This window comes from Grus americana, chromosome 12 (assembly GCF_028858705.1).
Source record: "Grus americana isolate bGruAme1 chromosome 12, bGruAme1.mat, whole genome shotgun sequence".
NCBI lineage: Eukaryota > Metazoa > Chordata > Aves > Gruiformes > Gruidae > Grus > Grus americana.
In genome coordinates this window covers 146,067-163,890 of record NC_072863.1, presented here as the reverse complement: position 1 = coordinate 163,890, position 17,824 = coordinate 146,067, and the positions used below count along the sequence as shown (strand labels likewise).

The 17,824-nt window shown below is 44.6% G+C and overlaps 1 protein-coding gene across 1 annotated transcript in view; it reads right to left on the bottom strand.

The window, feature by feature from the left end:
* MSN (moesin) overlaps positions 1 to 13,488 on the bottom strand; it is a 47,645-nt gene extending 34,157 nt beyond the window's left edge. The window contains exon 1 of the mRNA XM_054838963.1: positions 13,327 to 13,488. Within this exon, the coding sequence (XP_054694938.1) occupies positions 13,327 to 13,338 (12 nt within the window). The 5' untranslated portion in view covers positions 13,339 to 13,488. The remainder of the gene's footprint in view (positions 1 to 13,326) is intronic.
* Between the last annotated feature and the right edge of the window lie 4,336 nt (positions 13,489 to 17,824).

Here is a 17,824-nt window from a genome sequence, read left to right as displayed (position 1 = left end):
AACTTATGAAAGCAAACAGTAAAACTTACTAGACCAGCCAGATGCAGGGAGTCTGCAAAGCAGCCTTCTGCAAGGGGCGTTCATAAGTCAACTTGAGAGCTTAGCTCTTACTCAGCCATGCTGTATAAGGTTGCTTTTTGTTATGTTTTCAGATTTTTTTTCCCCCATGTGCTAAGGAACAACAGCATAGGATTTGCAGGCATTAATCCAACTTTGATCAAAGCCTGGGGCTTCTTAAACGTTCCTGCATGCAGATACCTCACTCCCAACTGCACATCTCCAGAACACTAGGTGCAGCAAGAGCAGCTAACTACTCCTGCTCAGGCTTGTTGTGAAAACAAACATATCCACCTTAATGCATCTAATAACCCATCTTTATCTAAGGGAATGGCAGATCAATGAAATCACTTGGTTTACAAGACTGACTGAATCCTCTCAGATCCAAATTATTTTCAAATCCTTCCAGATGCTGCCAAATCAAAGCTGTCATTAGAATACTGTAAAAGCATTTTACTGGAAAGTCCTCTATGCCAAACTTTTCTGAGACCAGAGCATTTGCACATAGTCATTTGCAGAGAGATCAGAGTCCTGAGATAAAGAGTCACGTAACATGCACCTCTCCCTCAAACTGAGGGAACCAGCTGGCTGAAGCAAGCTATGATACAGTGAATCTAAATTTGAAATACCTCATAAGAATTTGAGGGGTTCTATGTAAAAAGAAGAGACACCCACCAACCAGCTTTTTTGGCAGTATGAAAGACACTTTCAAAGCTTAGCTATGGGAGAAGTGGCTGGTCACCTCCTCTAAGTTACACCTGGTGATTAGTGGCAGAAGATACTTTACACAGAGGTGAAGTAAGTACAGAGCAAGCAACAAAGCCTATTATATTAAATTTGTCAGAACTTTAGCAGCAAAAGGAGAAGCAGGACAGCCTTCTATCAGATTTCTACTTGATTATCTAGCATTTGTCAGAACAAACACTAAGATAGCATTGTATTTCCTGTGTATGATGCTGGAGCAAGTATTGTTCAGGACATCTTGTCTTCAGTTGATTGCTCTGATCTTTTGGCGATTTGGAAGTTACTTAGTCCTTCTATTTGCTCTGTCTTTTCATAGACAGATTCAAGACAGACACTACAGTCGTATGTTCTTACAGTTGAAGATGCTGGCATGTATCCTGACTGTAAAAAGTTCTCCACCCTGTTCTGCTGGGTGTGCAAAGGAGTATTCAAACTGAGCATAACACATTGCATTGCAGCTTGTAGGCAACCTTAAACTGGAGATGTTAGTAACAAACCACAGAGCAAGATAAAGCAAAAAAAACCAAAAACAACCACCAAACAAAACCACCAACCAAAAAACTTGGGCGTTTTTGAGTTTTAACTTGCTTCCGCATATATGGCTGTCACAACGCCCTAAGCATACACTGTGCCCATCAGTGCAGAAGACATTGGTGTCTGCAGATTTCGTGCAGTCTAAAACACTTGCAGCAGCCAGTCATGAAAAGAAGAGTAAGAAAATTCTGAGTCTTCAGGAACTTACTGGTATAACTTACAGCTTCCCAGTTTGTCATGGCTAGGTCAGGATACCATCGGTTTGAGGTGCAGTTTAGTGTTTTAAGCAAAAAAAAAAAAAAAAAAAAAAAAAAAAAAAAAGACCTCATCAGGCAGTAAACGCTTCTTGATTTTTTTTGAACAGAAGCTTCAGGTAACAGAGGTTTCTTGCTTGCTTTCTGAAGTAAAGGACTAACGTTATAGCAGCAGGGAAGGCATGCCCTCTCAGTATTCCAGGAGAGAGTAAGTTACAGCTCAGCTCCCGTGACAAAGGCAGCACAACAGAGCTGCAGGCTGGAGGACTGAGACACGTTGCTTATTTGAGTCCTCTCTTGGCTTAGTGGTAAAGTGTTTTATGGTGCTGCATAAGGTCGCTCTCAAATCCCACCACCTTCCCAACATAGACTCAGAGCTTTCAGGTACTGTAAGTAATAATAGCCTTTTCTGACCCCGTTATTCACGCTACTAGTAACCTTGGTTTTTGAGGCAGCTCACAGAATGAGCAGTCACGTGCAACAGTTCATTCTTACAGCAGCTTCTGGTTCTCTAGGAGATGGTGGATATTGCCTCGAACATAATCATTTTACTGCTCTCTGCTTCCTGTGTTTCACCGATGTAAACAAATTCACATGTTGCGTGCTCCTTGGTGAAAAAACACAGCTATTGCAACAAAAATCCAGTTGCTCACACAGCACCTTTTGGGAAATAGAAGATAGGTTTCTCAGCTTGAGGTAAAAGATCCTGATTTTTCACTGAGGATAACTGTAGCCACAGAGCATGGAATACAGCCAGACAATGGATTCAACACATCTTTGCTAAAGTTCTCATTATGTACCCAATAAAATAAATGAACCAGTCCACTTTTTCAAAAGTGATTTTAAGTTTCCTTAATATATAGTTCTATGTAGGGGCAAATGAAATAACCAGATGTTGGCAAAATAGTTCTTGATGCTTAAGCTTTTTATCTCATAAGTCTCACAGAGCACAGAGTTATCTCAACATTTGATACGTACGTATAGTAGTTACAAACAGTAAACTAGAAAAGCAACACCCTTCTTAAGCGTGACTGTGCAGTGTCTCCATTAATGAATGCTGTCAAACAAAACTTAGGGGAATGTATGAATATAACGAGTAATATAATCTAGTATCATCTCTAAAGGACAACTTTGGGGTTTTTTTTAAAAAACAAACAAAAAACTAGACACACACAAACTAAACTGTGTCACGACTTTGCCTGTTGCTATTGCTTAGACACCGGGTATTCCATTCTCAGCTACGCTATAAGCTATAAAACAAGCAAGTCTCTTTCAACCCATCCAGCTTTCTAGGCAATTTTGCTTTCTTGACATAGAGTTACTAGAAGATCTGTTTTAGTGGTCAGATATTAACTAGATTAAGCAAGTAATTGGGTGCTATTGAAAGGCATTTAAACGACAATGCAATCATCAAGCACAGTCAACACGAGTTCACAAAGGGAAAGTCCTAAATAATTTGATATCCTTCTACTATAAGGTCACTCACCTAATGGATGAGGGGAAAGCAGTAGATGCAGTTTTTCTGGATTTTAGTAAGGCTTTTGATACTGTCCCTCACAGCATCCTTCTGGACCAGTTGTCCAGCTGTGAGATGAGCAGGTTCACAGTGCGCTGGGTGAAGAACCAGTTGGACGGCAGGGTTCAAAGGGCTGCAGTGAATGGGGCTACATCTGGCTGGTGACCAGTCACCAGCACTGTTCCTCAGGGTTCAGTTCTAGGGCCAGCGCTGTGCAATATTTTTATCAATGATTCGGATGCAGGAGTTGAATGCACCATTAGCAAGTTTGCTGATGATACCAAAGCGGGAGATGCCACTGGCTCTCTCGAGGGCCAGGAGACCTTGCAGAGGGATCTCAGTAGATTGGAGCATTGGGCAATCATCAACAGCATGAAATTTAACAGGAACAAATGTTGGATTTTGCATCTGGGACAGAGTAACACCAGGCACGAGTCTAAATTGGGAGAGGAGTGGCTGGAGAGCAGCCCTGCAGAAGGGGACCTGGGGGTGCTGGTGGCAGCAGGCTCGATAGGAGCCAACAGTGTCCCCTGTCAACCCAGAGGGCAAACTGCATTCTGGGGGACATCAAACACAGGAGGACCAGCCAGTCCACAGAGGGGACTGTCCTGCTGTATTCAGCATTGATGCTGCTTCACCTGGAGCACTGTGTGCAGTGCTGGGCCCCACCATTTAAAGGTGTGAAGGTACTTGAATGTGCCCAGAGGGCAGCAACGAAGATGGTGAAGGGCTGGAAGACGCGTCCTGTGAGGAGCGGCTGAGGACTTGGGGTTTGTCTTGTTTGGAGAAAAAGGAGGCTGAGGGGCAACCTCATTGCTCTCTACAGCTTCTTGAGGAAGGGACACAGAGAGGGAAGTGCAGAGCTCTTCTTCCTAGGATCCAGGGATAGGATGCATGGGAATGGCTCAAAGCTCCATCAGGAGAGTTTTAGACTGGACATGAGGAAGCATTTCCTTAGAGGGAGGGTGGTCAAACATGGGAACAGGCTTCCCAGAGAGGCGGTCAATGCCCCAAGCCTGCCAGTGTTTAAGAGGCATTTGAACAACACCCTTAACATGCTTTAACTTTTGGTCAGCCCTAAAGTGGTCGGGCAGGTGGACTAAATGATCATTGTAGGTCCCTTCCAACTGAACTATTCTATTCTGAGTAGAGGTTGTGACGGACAGCCCTATCTACTTCTTTTAGAGCCCAACAAGAAGCTGAAAACCACTGTTTGTATATTGCAGGCATGGTGAACAGAAAATAGTTTCATTACAGGACAAAATCCCTTCAAGAGCTTTTAGCTTTTACTCATCCTAAGACAGAAAAACATTTTATCTCCTTTGAAGGAAGCTACAGAAACCAAGTTCACTAAGAACCTTTAACTTTCCAGTTTCCACCTTTAGAAAGCTACTCCAACAAGCTGGAAGTTGTATATTCAAGATACAGTATGAAAGCAAGAAGAAACTCACCAAGAAAATAAGTGAGCATATCTGAAACTATATTCATGCCTCCAATATCCAACATGTTGGCAGATTAAATTTTTTTGTTTAAAATAAGAGGAAGGGAAGGATGAGAGTGGAAGTTTTCTTTTAGCTTAAGTTCAATCTGGAATATCTTCCTACAACTGAAATGAAGCATATTTTTTATTACCTTTTTATGAAATATTTTGATTTGCTGACCCTTTCTTGGACCAATAGTCAGCATTACTTTGTTAAATCTTAAAAAAAAAAAAAAAAAAAAAAGTACCTGGAACACCAGTTCTTAGTCAGTTTTCCTGCACAGGTATGCCATTGGTCAACTTCTGCAAGAACTACCTCTTGCACGCAGGGAAGAAGCATTTCTAAAGATATGTATACAAAGACCTCTATGCCATATCCCTCTTGCTAATTTACATATGAACGGGTCAACTATTCATTAAAGTGTCTCCTTAATGGATCAGTAAGTAAACCCTTACTTTTAATACATATGTACAAATCCCTCCTTCTCTATCATTTCTACGTGGAACTCCAAGGTTGCCAGTGAGTTGTCACATCAGTAGGACCAATGGGATTGTTTTCATCTAAGAGGATATACTGGACCACAAAATATCATGCAGGTTTTGTATCACCACTTTTTTACTAGGCAACTTGATATTGCTTGAATTTGTCAGCAGTGGAACTGCCTTACTTCCTTACAGAACCATTTGCTGCCATTCTGCAAGACCCATGGATGATTATCATCTTAGGATGGTATCAAGTTCTGGATTTTAATAGAGAAAAAAGACACGCAACCAGAACCCTCTTGTCCATACAGCAGCCAGCCTGAAAAAAATGTTTAGTGTATTGAGGAAATATTTTTTTTAATTCACTATTCCAGAATAGCATACTCAGAGGGTGAAAAAAATAATACTTTATTAATCTTACAGATATTATGAGCAAAAAGTCACAACTCTGACACTTCACCCTAATAATTTGTCTGGTAGCTCATTTTTTGCACTCTAACCAAGCACAGAATTCATACTGGAGAGTCAAGTTCAGTACAGTTTAAAAGCTATGGCAAGGAAAGATTTAGCCCAGAATTCCATGCTTTGTTAGCCTGTGTTACATAGAACCAAATACATTTATTAAACGATGTGACTAAGTGATTGATCCGACTGCGATGGCAGATTTTTCCTGTACTTAGTCACTTCCCCACCATAATTAGGCCTACCAATCCAGAGGAAAAAAAATTGTGAGTCATAAGAGCTTATTAAGGAGAAGAGGACAAATCAGTCTATATATATGACAGACAAGAATGGCTCATAGCTGCAGGAAGTCATCAGTTTTGCTTTAAAAAGAAAATACCTGGAGAACATAGGAAGGCATACAATCACGGAATATCAGTTCTCCAATATGCTGCACTCGGGATTCTCTGACATCGACCTAACCTCCTCCCCTCTAAAGAAAAAACAAAAAAAACCTCCTGAGGTTTTACAATATTCACACTCCAGAACAGTGCAGTTTGTTTTCCTGCAGAGCCTTCCTCTACAAGACAAACAAGTTGACCAACAGAGTTAGAAACCTGCAAGAGAGCGTAGGTCAGTTTGGACCACACATACCATGCCATTCTATTTCACTACTTCAGTTATCCTCTTTCTGATCTCTGCCAAGATTTCATTTTCCTCTACACAGAATTGTTGCTGTCAGAGAAAGGAGTCTGTCTCTTCCCCCTCTAGTCTGTCATCCCATTCTTGCCTAGCTGCAGGTTTCTCCACGGAGCAGATCAGATTCAGAGCTTTTTCATTCACTCCTCCTTTAGGAGCACCCCTGTGCCTTTGTCTGTAGCTATTCCTCAACCGGCAATGGCCAAAGGGAGAGAAACCTAGCATGACCAAATGCTCCTATTTCTTGGCCTGGGAATGGAACGAGAACCAAACGTCATTCCTTCATCCAAAGTTTGTATATTTTTGAAAAGGTTCCTCGGAAACCACTACAGCTTCAGAGATGCTGGAACAACTAGGAAAAAGCATTTTGCAGGAGTCATACCATTAAAGACCTCTTCAAAGAGTGTTTTCTCCCCATTTCACCCAAGTTCGACACACTGCTATACAAAGTGTACAGTGTTTGCATTTCTGACTGCCCCACTACGCTGGAGGATCACCCATTCAGACGAGTGAAGATATCCTTTCATGGCTGCACAGGAAGGCAGCAGCACTGGATCATCTACCCATGTGTCCACATTTGCTGCAGTCATAATTGCCTCCTGTCAATATGAGGCCCAAACCTCTGCACTTTCAGGTTTTAAATCTCCAAACAGTTGCAGCTGATCCTGTGGTTTTATAACCATCAAGACTGCCAGTGACTGCCTCTTCCTACATCCCTGCCAAGTATTTGCCGCACAATCTTTTAAACATTACAGTAAGAGTCAGCATTAACTACTGGAGTCAGAAGGGTGGGTTTTATGCCCACAACTTCCAACACACTTGAGTGCTCCACCTTGTAACACTTCTACGGCTGTTTCTAAGAAGTTTGCCCTAAAGAGTAGCCTTCCATGAATCTAGAGACTTCAGCCTGCTTTAGAAGCTTCAGACAGGATAAAAACAAACTCCTTTGAAGCAGAATTATCGGCTGCACTATGCAAATTCCTGCTGTTCCCAAACACCCTTAGGGAAAAGCAAGCAATTAACTGGCTGCTTACTAGTGCTCTTAATTTACATCAGTTAATTGCCCTGGATTATTCCTGGGCAGGGAGGGATTTCCTCTTTTCCAACAGTGTCTAAAACAGCAGAGAGACTCCTCGAAGGGTGATGTTGATTTCTAGTATAATCATTTAGCAGACAGACAAACAAGACACCGGGAGGGGGGTACCAGAGGAGTGAGAGTTGAGATCTTGGAACTGTTTTTCAAGCAGACCTCACTGTAGTCCTCAGAACAGCGATTAAGCACAGATAACAGCTTTATTGTGCAAATTCAGGGAGGCCCTCTTGCTGCACAGAAGGGAAGAAGAAAAAAAAAGAAAAGAAAAAAACCGAAGTCAGCCAAATAAGGTTGGTTGAGCTGCACCAAGCCAGGAAAGAGCTCAGGAGATGACGTAGCTGGAGGAAGCTTTTAGTCAGTTTCCTTTATAACCTGGAGCAGGGCCAGATCTACCTCTTCCAGAGGAGTTTCTCTCTCGAGGGTGTCAGTTGATCAGCAAGGACACACAGGGCCCAACAACTCAGGAGTGGCCCTGCTCCCCCTGCGCACCCAGCTTCACAAGAAGCAAAGACAGAAGGCATTTGAATCATTCTGTTTCAGTCCATCAGCTGTCTTTCACGTGGCTACCTATAGTCTTCAGTGAGATCTGTGCAGGAGGATTTCACTTCGGACCAGACATTATACCTAAAACAACTGAAACAAGTTTCCTCTAGAGGCAGTGATGCCATTTCCTGTCAAAAAAAGGAGTCCATATTAAGACATCTTATGAACTATCCTCACAAGAAAAGCAAGAATTGTAATTAACCTTCAGGGGTGATTAATCAGACAAGGCAGAGTACTGCAACCCCTTGCAGGTCCAAAAAAAGGTACTGCCTGTAAATGTTAAGGGGACAGGATATCTGCAAGAAGTGAGTGATGACCAACCCCTGATATTAGGCACTCTTTTCCCAGAGGAATCTTATAGCAGAAGCAGATGATCTAAAGCTTCCCTTGGGCTCCTTTTATTGTGTGCACCTCACCAACGTGCCCAGAGAAGTTGTGGATACCCCATCCCTGGAAGTGTTCAAGGCCAGGTTGGATGGGGCTTTGGGCAACCTGGGCTAGTGGAGGGTGTCCCTGCCCATGGCAGGGGGGTTGGAACTAGATGGGCTTTAAGGTCCCTTCCAACCCAAACCATTCTGTGATTCTATGAAGCTGCCTCTTGCTCATCTGCCTCAAGCAACAAATTAAGAGGTCAAAAACAAAAGAAAGGGCTCAAGTAACACTTTTAATCTTCTAGAACCTCTGGTAGGACAAGCACTCTTAGGCCTAACATTAAAGTTAAGAAATGAATCATGACTACCAATTCAGGTCAGGCATTCAGAATAGTTCTTGCTCACTACAGTCTGAAGCCACTATAACTGATGTTTTCTACACAACACTGCCAATTAGGTGCAAGGCTTGCCATAAGAAGGGGAAGCAAGATTTTACCAGCATGTAAAAACAAAGTGAATGCTAGTTTATCAAGGGTATTCTTTAAACTCCCTCCTTAACTATAACATATAAGGCCCAGAAGTACCAAACAGAGGCTTTTGCTCACTATCAGACCTAACTGCTTCATCTGCACAAGGGGTAAGACCTTGCTATTCTAGGAACCAAGCTGATGAATACAATACAAGCTAGGGTCCAAAGGCCTTTCCTGGTTTGTAAAATCCCATGGTAGGTATAAAGCTACAGATAATTCATTGTGTACCAGTCCCGTAGTTTACACTGGTTCCACACTCATCAAGTTTTAGTAATTACTGCTTCTGAAGTACAAAGTCATCTGAAATTCACCAACAGGGGCAACACAAATTTCTGTATAAAGCAAGGTCTTTGGGAGCTCTCAAACACACCAGCAACTCCACGTGTCCGATAGCGTTAGAAGAAAGGTACGATGGACTGAATTTGCTCAACAAGCAGCACTCATGTCACACCAAAGCCTGTCTAACTTTGATCAATGCTGCCAAGCTTCCCAAGTTATACTGAGTGAGGGAAAGGAGGAGATACAACACCAAAGGGTTGGTCCTCTGATAAGACAGAAGGCATGTGGAATGCTTCTAGTGTTCCTTCATAGCACAACAAGATCCAAACCCAGGGCATAAAAAGAAAGGTATCCATCCAAGTCATGGTTTCCATCACTGTCCACCCTTCCCCCTCAGCTTTCAAAACCTCTAGCACATTCCACAAGGGAAAAAAAAAAAATCAACTAAACAAGTGTAGCACACTGCTCATAGCTGCCATCTTGTTGCAGCATTTCAGAGCAAGTAGCTACACATCAAGAAACTAATTATCCACAGGATTCTCCTGGTACCTACCCCAGTCTCAGTTACCTTCTAACCAGCCCTGTGCAGTCCCAAAGAACAAAGGGACATATGCTTCAAGGACCTTTGGGATCCAACTGGGAATTAGGACCATCAATGTAAGCTACAGACATGGTCCCTGAAGGCCCTAATGGCAATAGCTACACTGAGTCTTATAAAGTATTAAGGGAAAAGGCAACAGCAGAAAAGACTAAAAAAACCCAACACTTAAATAGCATCATAGAGCTGAGACCTATGAATATTATTATTCTTTTGTGTCGAAGACTTCACAATTATCCAAGTTGATTTTCTCTGCAGTAACACTTTGCCCTAGAAACCTGGAGACCTATGTTCTGAACACTGAGAGAAACACTTAGCTCTGCTAATACAATAAGCGGAGTCCAAACTGTATTATACCTTAGTTCGAAGCTTTCTGTATTCACAGGATTAACTCCAATTAAACCCATTTCTCTACAACAAGTAAAGACTACGTTCCCTAAAACAGAATTGCCCAAGTCCTAGTGACAGGACAGTTGAATGCACGGTTCATACACAACAGATGCTCACGTTTCAAGTTCCATGGCCTATCCATTCATATAGCCACAAAGTAAGTACATTTATAGGCAAAATAGTTAATGAATCCCAATACAGAAATGTTGCTTTTTATATATAATATCTAAAAATACAGTAAAGTATCAGCCCATTAAATGGGCATGACTGGTACAAAAAAAAAAAAAAAGGTATCTTTCCCTCCCATTCCTCCAACTAAGATGGTTTTTGTAATACTAAAGTTCAAATGACTAACTACGGTGCTTGGACTAGCCATCAACATGACAGCTCATCCACTTCTATCAGGATTTGGAACTGAGTGTTCAGGCTCTGCCCAGCCTGAAATGATTCTGTGAGAGATCAGAGCTCTAGTCAGCAAGCATGAATGAGATCAGAGCCTACTCATGGCCAATAAACAGACTTCTCGGAACTGGGGGAGAGACTTTTCAGAGCTTGTGGCTTGCAAGAGGAGTTTTAGCACTCAACTACTTCCACCTCTCTGCAATACAAAGCGTGAGGAGGAATTGTATGCCCTCTTTGGTGTATGCTTTAACTGTTTACACCTGGCAAACTTTTCAGAACAAAAAAAAAAAGATATAAACTAGAGTTGGTTGCTTAACTGTAAAAATCACTCTAGATAAAACAGTGAAGCTTTCCTGCAGAGAGGATGGCAGGATCAGCAGGCTGATCCACAATGGACTTTCTATGTAGCCTACAAGAGCTCCAAGCAACCAAACCCCCCAACTGTGCAGACATTACACTTCACAACAGCAAATCATGTGCCACTAGTTCAAAGGTTACCAGAGTTAATCTTGGATTCCTATTAATAGTGCACCAAAGCACAGTGCCACTGGTAGCAAACCTCATGTAGCAAAATGGCAATCTCTAGCTAGACGTGTTAACATTTAGCCTAGCTGAAGGAGGAGTAGGGACTCGGAACTCAACAGGTTTGGCTGCTCAAGCCATGCAGAAGCATGTTCTGTAAGCTTGGTGAGATGAATGATAAGAGCTACCAAACACTTTAGACACAAATGTTTTTCCTGCCCAGCCAGAACTGCTCCCTGGAACATTTCCTCCATCTGTCTTCTTCACAATGGATTTATTTTTGCGATGAAGCCCACATATAGCTACATCCAACTACTCGAGTTTCACCCACATTTGACCTGGATTGAGGAAAGTCGCTTGCATTTTACTGTTTTGTTATTTAAGCAGCTATTAACAAATCTTAAGCTAGCACACCAGCAGTCATGTTTCTTTCACATGAAGACTTGATCACACAGTTATGCCAGCATATCCTGTTCCTGCAAACCACAGCTCAAGAAATAATGTTTAAAATATTATTTCAGTTGGGTCTGCAACTAGGGCAGATGGGGCAGGAAACCAAAGGCTGATACAGCAGGAGGCCTGCAGCTCTGTACCTCAACAGGCACAAACATTTGAACCGCTTTCTGCGGAATCTGCGGTGTGCAATATACAGTGTCACAGCAAAGCACTTGCATTTCTTTCTCTGTTCCAGTTTTTAAAAGCATCGAAAGCAGAACTGCTGTCAGAACCAGAAAGCAGCAGACTGAGAACGTGAATCCAGCCTAGGGTGTGTCTGCAGACAGAGAGGCTGCAACGAGCACCTTGTAGCAACGTTTGGATTCAGCCTGTTAGTGGGAACCTTGTCCCATAAGCGTCTCTGCAACACGTTCAGGACTACTTGGCTGATTCACACTAAAAGAAGTCACTCGTCGCAACTGTAAACTCTCTGGCTAAAAGGTCTCAACTGCATTTTACAGAGAAGTCCCCTAACCTGAGCTACTTCTGTTAATCTTGCCAAACTTGTTGCCTCTATTTTTTTAATTTTTTATTTTCTTTTAGGAAGTAACTCTTCATTAATCATTGCTTATGTTTGAAGAAAGGCTTTTCTAAAGCTTCAGAAAATACTGTCATAACTTAAGTGGCTTGAGTTTGATATCCTTTAAGATGTTGATGTTTAAAAAAAAATAATAATCCAGCTATTGTCTCAGAGAGTTGGCATTTAAGACAGCAGGAAAAGCAGAAGTCAGTCTAACATGCATTTAACATCTATTTTAGAGTAATATAATTAAACTATGTGTAAAAAAAATAATCAGGGTGGATTCTGTTTCAACTTCCACTTGCATAGGGGTGAGGTTTTGTTTAGAGGGTTTTTTTCCTCTCCTGCATGTAAACCACAGACTCCCAGCTCAAACGTGATGTTCTTGGGCCGTTACAGATCACTCCCAGTGAGGAAACATCCAGAGCCTTCCAGCCTGCTCCTTCCTGTTTTATCAATGAAGGGCTAGGACCAATTCTTTTACTCCAACCAGAAGAAATTAAATGGAAAAACCCCATGCTCCTCATTAGTCACCCAACTCCTGCTGCAAGAGGGAGAGTCAAGTACAGACCTGACCAGACTTTCTGAAGCACTAAGATCTCTCCAGCCAAGAAATACTTCGAGTCAAGCTGGGACAAGGCTCCCTAGCAACTCAAGCTGACTAATTACAAGTCGTGAAAACCCCAACTTTTCCTCTTCACAGAGCACATGAGGCGGCCACAGAATGCATTAATTCCCCATCAGGCTCTAGAAAGCTTCATGCAGCACGCCTCCCAAGCCGGGCGCTCCCCGAGCCCCGGGGCGCACACGCGTGCGGGCGGCAGGCACCGCTCCACCAGGCGCTTCAGCCAGGAGGGGCGGCCCTGCAGGGCGCTGCCCCGCCGTTATCCAGCCGCCCGAGCGGGCAGCCGCGGCCCGGGGGGGGGGGGGGGGGGGGGGGGAGGCCCGGCCCGGGCCGGCTCCTCGGGCGAGGGTGCCGCGGCGGGGCAGGGAGCGGCCGGGGAGGGCAGCACAAAATGGAGGGGCGGGCGGCTCGGCTCTGCTCCGCTCCGCTCCCCTCCCGCCCGCCGCCCGGCCCGCGCTCCCAGGACTCCCTCCTTCGCCCTCTCGTCTCTCCCTCCGTGGCGGCCGCCGGCGCCTCCCGGGCCCCGCCGCCGGCCGCGGCCGCTCCCGGGCGAGGCGCAGGCGGGAAGTGCCCCTCGGGCCGGCGGGCGAGGCGGGCAGCCAGGGCGCCGCCGTCCTCTCCCGCCGCGAGGCCCCGGCGCCGCCACACCCGCCCAGCCCCGCGCACCCGCCCCGGGCGCCAGCCCCGCTCGGCCGCCGCCGAGAGCCGCCTCCGCGGCGGGGGCCCCTGCTCCGCGTCGGCGGCACCCACCGTTTTCGGCATCTTCCCGACGGACTGGGCACGGCAGGTCGCTCTTCCTGCGCCAGTAGGGCTCTCCGTGGGCTCCGCGCTGCTTCTAACGGGATTCCGCGCCGCGCCTCTCCGCCCGTCCGCCCCGGCGCAAGCCCCGCCCGGCCCCACCCCCGGCCCAGGCCCAGGCCGCAGCCCCGCTCCCGGCTGCCTTCGTTCGGGGTTGGAGCTGCGGCGCCCCAGCCCCGGCCTCCTTAGCGGGCGAAGCGTTTGTGGCCCCCCGCCGTGGGAGCGGACCCCTACGAGGCGGTCTGAGAAGGGAGCGGCCTTGAAGGCAGCGGCGAAGTCCCACCAGGGCAAAAGCCGGGGGGGCTTCCAGCGCCCCAAAAAGTGGGTGCTGAGAAAGCCGGAGAAGCCCTGAATGCTGAAATTTATTTGCGTATCAGGTGTCATGGGGACTTCTGGTCCTTGCTAAAAACATTATTTTAAAAAATCATGCTATTTTGTGGTCGATTGCGCTGTTCAAAGACCACAGCACTGACATGATAGATCCTTCTGTCTCTCATTCCGTCTGAGTCACGCAGGCTTGGGGTGCAGCTCAGGGGTGACACTCCGCACAGGCCGTGGCGCGTTGAGTGAGCGTGCTGCCATGTACAAGGTTTTCCTAGCTCTCTGTTTAACTAAAAAGCGCATATCCAGCTCCAGGTGTTTCAAAAGCACAAGGGGCTGTGGCTCGCCAGAGCTTGGCAGGCAAACCAGTTCTAGCCTTCCGGCCTTCTCAGAGACCACCGCCGTAACCATGGTATGATGTCCAATTCATGGATGAAAACAGTTCAAGGACCACTCGCCAAAGCGTCCCGTGCCATCTGTGTTTTGGAACCACTGATGGATGGAATCAAGGCCCAGTGTTTTCATGAGGATTTAAAGAATCAGCCTTATCTCATTTGGGACTTTGAACATAACTGTCAAACAGCAACCCAAGTCCTATTTTCTCCCAGAGGAAAAAAAAAAAAAAAAAAATCATTCTTTTTAAAGCTAACAAGTTAAGACGGAAATTAAATGTTCTCAATAAATTCAATGTCTTTTTTTTTACAACGAAAGTAGAAACGTATCTTCCTATTTTGCGTGAAATTGTGTCTTCTTGTCAAATCTGCTAAACATTTTCAATCTTTAAGCGATCTTGGTTGATGGAAAGACCATGCGGACTAGCTGTACTTCATAGCTGCTTTTTTCCCAGCATGTTGAATAAATGAAGATTGTGTTAATATGAGAACACATAAATTCAGATATAAAATAGCAAGAGAGCAAGCCAAGCTCTACTAGGCAGTTCAGCACAGACTCCTGCTGAGTAAACTGTTTTCTTTAATTTGATTACAGGATTCTGCTGGGATTAATATTAAACTGAGGTATGTTGGGAATTGACATCAGATTCATAATAACACTTTGTACATCTTTAAAAGTTGCAGCTCATTCAAAAGATATCAAAGTGCCTTGTAAATACCCATAATTAAATCCTCAGGGTCTGCAGAAATGAAGTTTCTCTTTTCATCCCCAAGGAACAATATTGTTGTAAATGTATATGTAATATAGCACAAATAATTTTTAAACTAGAGGCTTATAAAATGTGTTGATTTGCTTTTCAATGTCATGTTTCCTCACCATGCAGCATTATGTGAGAAAGAGAAAATCCAGAATAGTTCTCACCCTATAAAAGAGAAAAATGAACTTTGTAAAAGACAAGGCCTTGCCTCACCCCAGAGTAAACTGGGAGTAATACTATAAAGAGTAATAAAACTATTCCTGTGCCCACCTGGCAGGAGATGGAAATGGGGTCCATAAGCTTTATTTGCTTCATCTGAATATGCAGGTTTCACCTAAACTAGCATCTCTATGCTGTGTCTACATAGGAAAAAACCATCACTATAATTAGATTGATGTAAATTGGTGTAACTTCTACACAAAAAGTCACAGGACAGAAGAGATCCAGAATAATAAAGGCACTTGCTCATGATTTTTGCCTGGTTTGGATCCAGGGATGTTAAGTGTCAGCTTTCTCACTGAATTCAAGTGGCTCTGTGGAGACTTCTTCATTACCGTGCTAACAACAACATATATGATGGGGAGAGCCTGGTTCTGCTTCTATCGGGACTTCTATCCCAGCATTCATAAGACTGAGGTAACCGTTTGGAGGATTTAATCATTATTTTTCATGAAGATGATAAAACTTCAGATGATGAAAGTTTAGCTATTTCCTTGCCAAATATAAGGAGCCATAGTTTAGCACCCAGGGACCTAACATTTTCTTCATAGTGCTAACAACAGGAGCCAGGATGCAGGCGAAGGCCCATGCCAGTGAAACGATCAGATCCAAAGCAACTGCATTCCCACTCAGTGTGCCAGGCGTTGGCCATGGCACAGAAAGCCATAAACCATACGCAGTCTACCAACACTCTGAAGGGGCGAGACAAAACAACGTGAATTCTACAGCATGACAGACACTTCTTTCTCGCCCCAGCCACTTCTCTTGTCCTTCTTCTCTATTACTGGTAGCAATAGCCAAACAAAATACCATTCATGCCGCTTTGAAAGACAAGGGTTCCCTGTGACAGGCACGGGAGTCTCTACGCTTTACTTCCTCTCCTACTTCTTCCTTTCCTCTTCCCCTTCCCTGTTGAGGGGGAGGACAAGACATCTGAAATGTTTGAACCACGCGGCGCTCCAGCTACAGTGTCCTGAGGAATTCCTTGCTGTGGAGGTGCTGCACCAAGATCCCACCGCCCCCACAGGCCTCTCCTTCGCCAGCTGCTGAGCAGGGATGGCCATGTCAAGCAGCCGGTTTGCAGAGCCCTCCCTGCCTGGCCGTGTGTGAGAACAAGCACACCAGTGGATTCCTTGAGAGCCACAGGCAGGGGTTATCTCTCCTCCCCGACTGCAAGATGAGATTCCTAGGGGTAAAAGTGTTGGCTGACTAAAGATCCTCCCTCCAGGAGGCTGTAGAGATGACTAACATTACCCAGGGCCTCAAAATTGCTGTTATTTCGAGGCTGCTCAGAGCCCAAATAATATTAAAGTCTTTCAGAATTAGATTAGACCAGGATGACATTAAGCATTCTCCTGGGAGGAGGTCTGGTATTTCACTGGGGATTTATTGTCTTGGTTTCATTTACATCAAACCTTTTGTAGTACCTTCTTTTAAGCAGAAAAAGCACGTAAATTATTTGGTCAGAAATGCCAGAATTATTTAGCATGAGCACTAAAACAAGGGGCCATTTTGTCAGCATATAGTTTTTTTGGACTAATGCTGGGTAACTTGAACTGCCCTTCATGTAGCTTTGACAGAAGATAGAGGCCTTACTCCATTCTGCTTGCTGCAATGTAATTAAAAAAACAACAAAAAACCCACCACAACGCAAAGGTGATCCATACTAGAAAGTGTATTTCAGAGAGCTGAAAGAAATTTAGTTTGATTACCATAGACAAAGGGAGGCACAAAATGAAATTGTTACCATAGTATGAGAACTACACCTTTACCACAGCAGTCCTGGATTGTCCTCTATTTAAAATTAACCACTCTGGTTATGAGCTATTCTTTGAATAACAGTTAAGCTTCTTTCTCCTGCTCTTACAGTTTCCTTCTGCTCAGACATTGATGCCTACAAGTTCACAGTGAGATGCCTTCGATGATGATCTTGGATCATTTTAGTGTTTGATTGTGTTTAGAGGTAAAAAGCATCTTCTCTCCCAAACAAATGCAATTACTCTTTCCAAACACCCTTGCCTCTTCAATACCTTTATGCCTTGAGCATCAGGGTAATCTTTTGCAGTGATTCTCAAGCTGGGAGGATGAGAAGGGCAAAGGAAAGAAAGAGCATACCACATCTAGGGAGGCAGGATTTGAAAGGACTGAGAATAATTCCATTCCCGCTCACCTGCTGGGACAGGGCAGAAGCTGATGGGACCATTGGATATGTCACCCCATTTATCTGACTCCTGTTCCACCTAAAGGAACGGAGCTCGTTACAGCGTATGCTCCTAGCTTCTGGCTTGTCCATTCCCCAGGGCAGAAATAGCTGGAACTGCCTGGAAATCCCAAGGATTTGAGTCTTCCAGATGCTCTGTAAAAGCCCTGGTTCCTAGTTCCCTTTGGCATATAAGCCCCCCACTGCCAATGAGGCCCCTGCAAGGAACAAGGGAGAAGACAGGACTAGGGACAGTGACTCACTGTATGGCCCACAGCACTCACCTCACCCTCTGTGTCTGGGGTTATGCTGTGTTTGTGCAAGAGGACGCTAAAGAGGAGGCTCGCAAACCAAAGGATGTGCAATGTACGCAATGACCATGTGAAAAAAAAAGTAAGAACCGCCCATCTGCTAGAATTGTGTCGTCTTTAGTTGTTCTTTCTATGTACCACGTGGGAGCAAACGCTCATATGTTGCTTGCTTTCTGCACCTTGTACCGCTTGCAGCAATGTGGGGAACAAAGGGAAATCTAGTGGCTATTCTGGGACCTCACTCCAAAT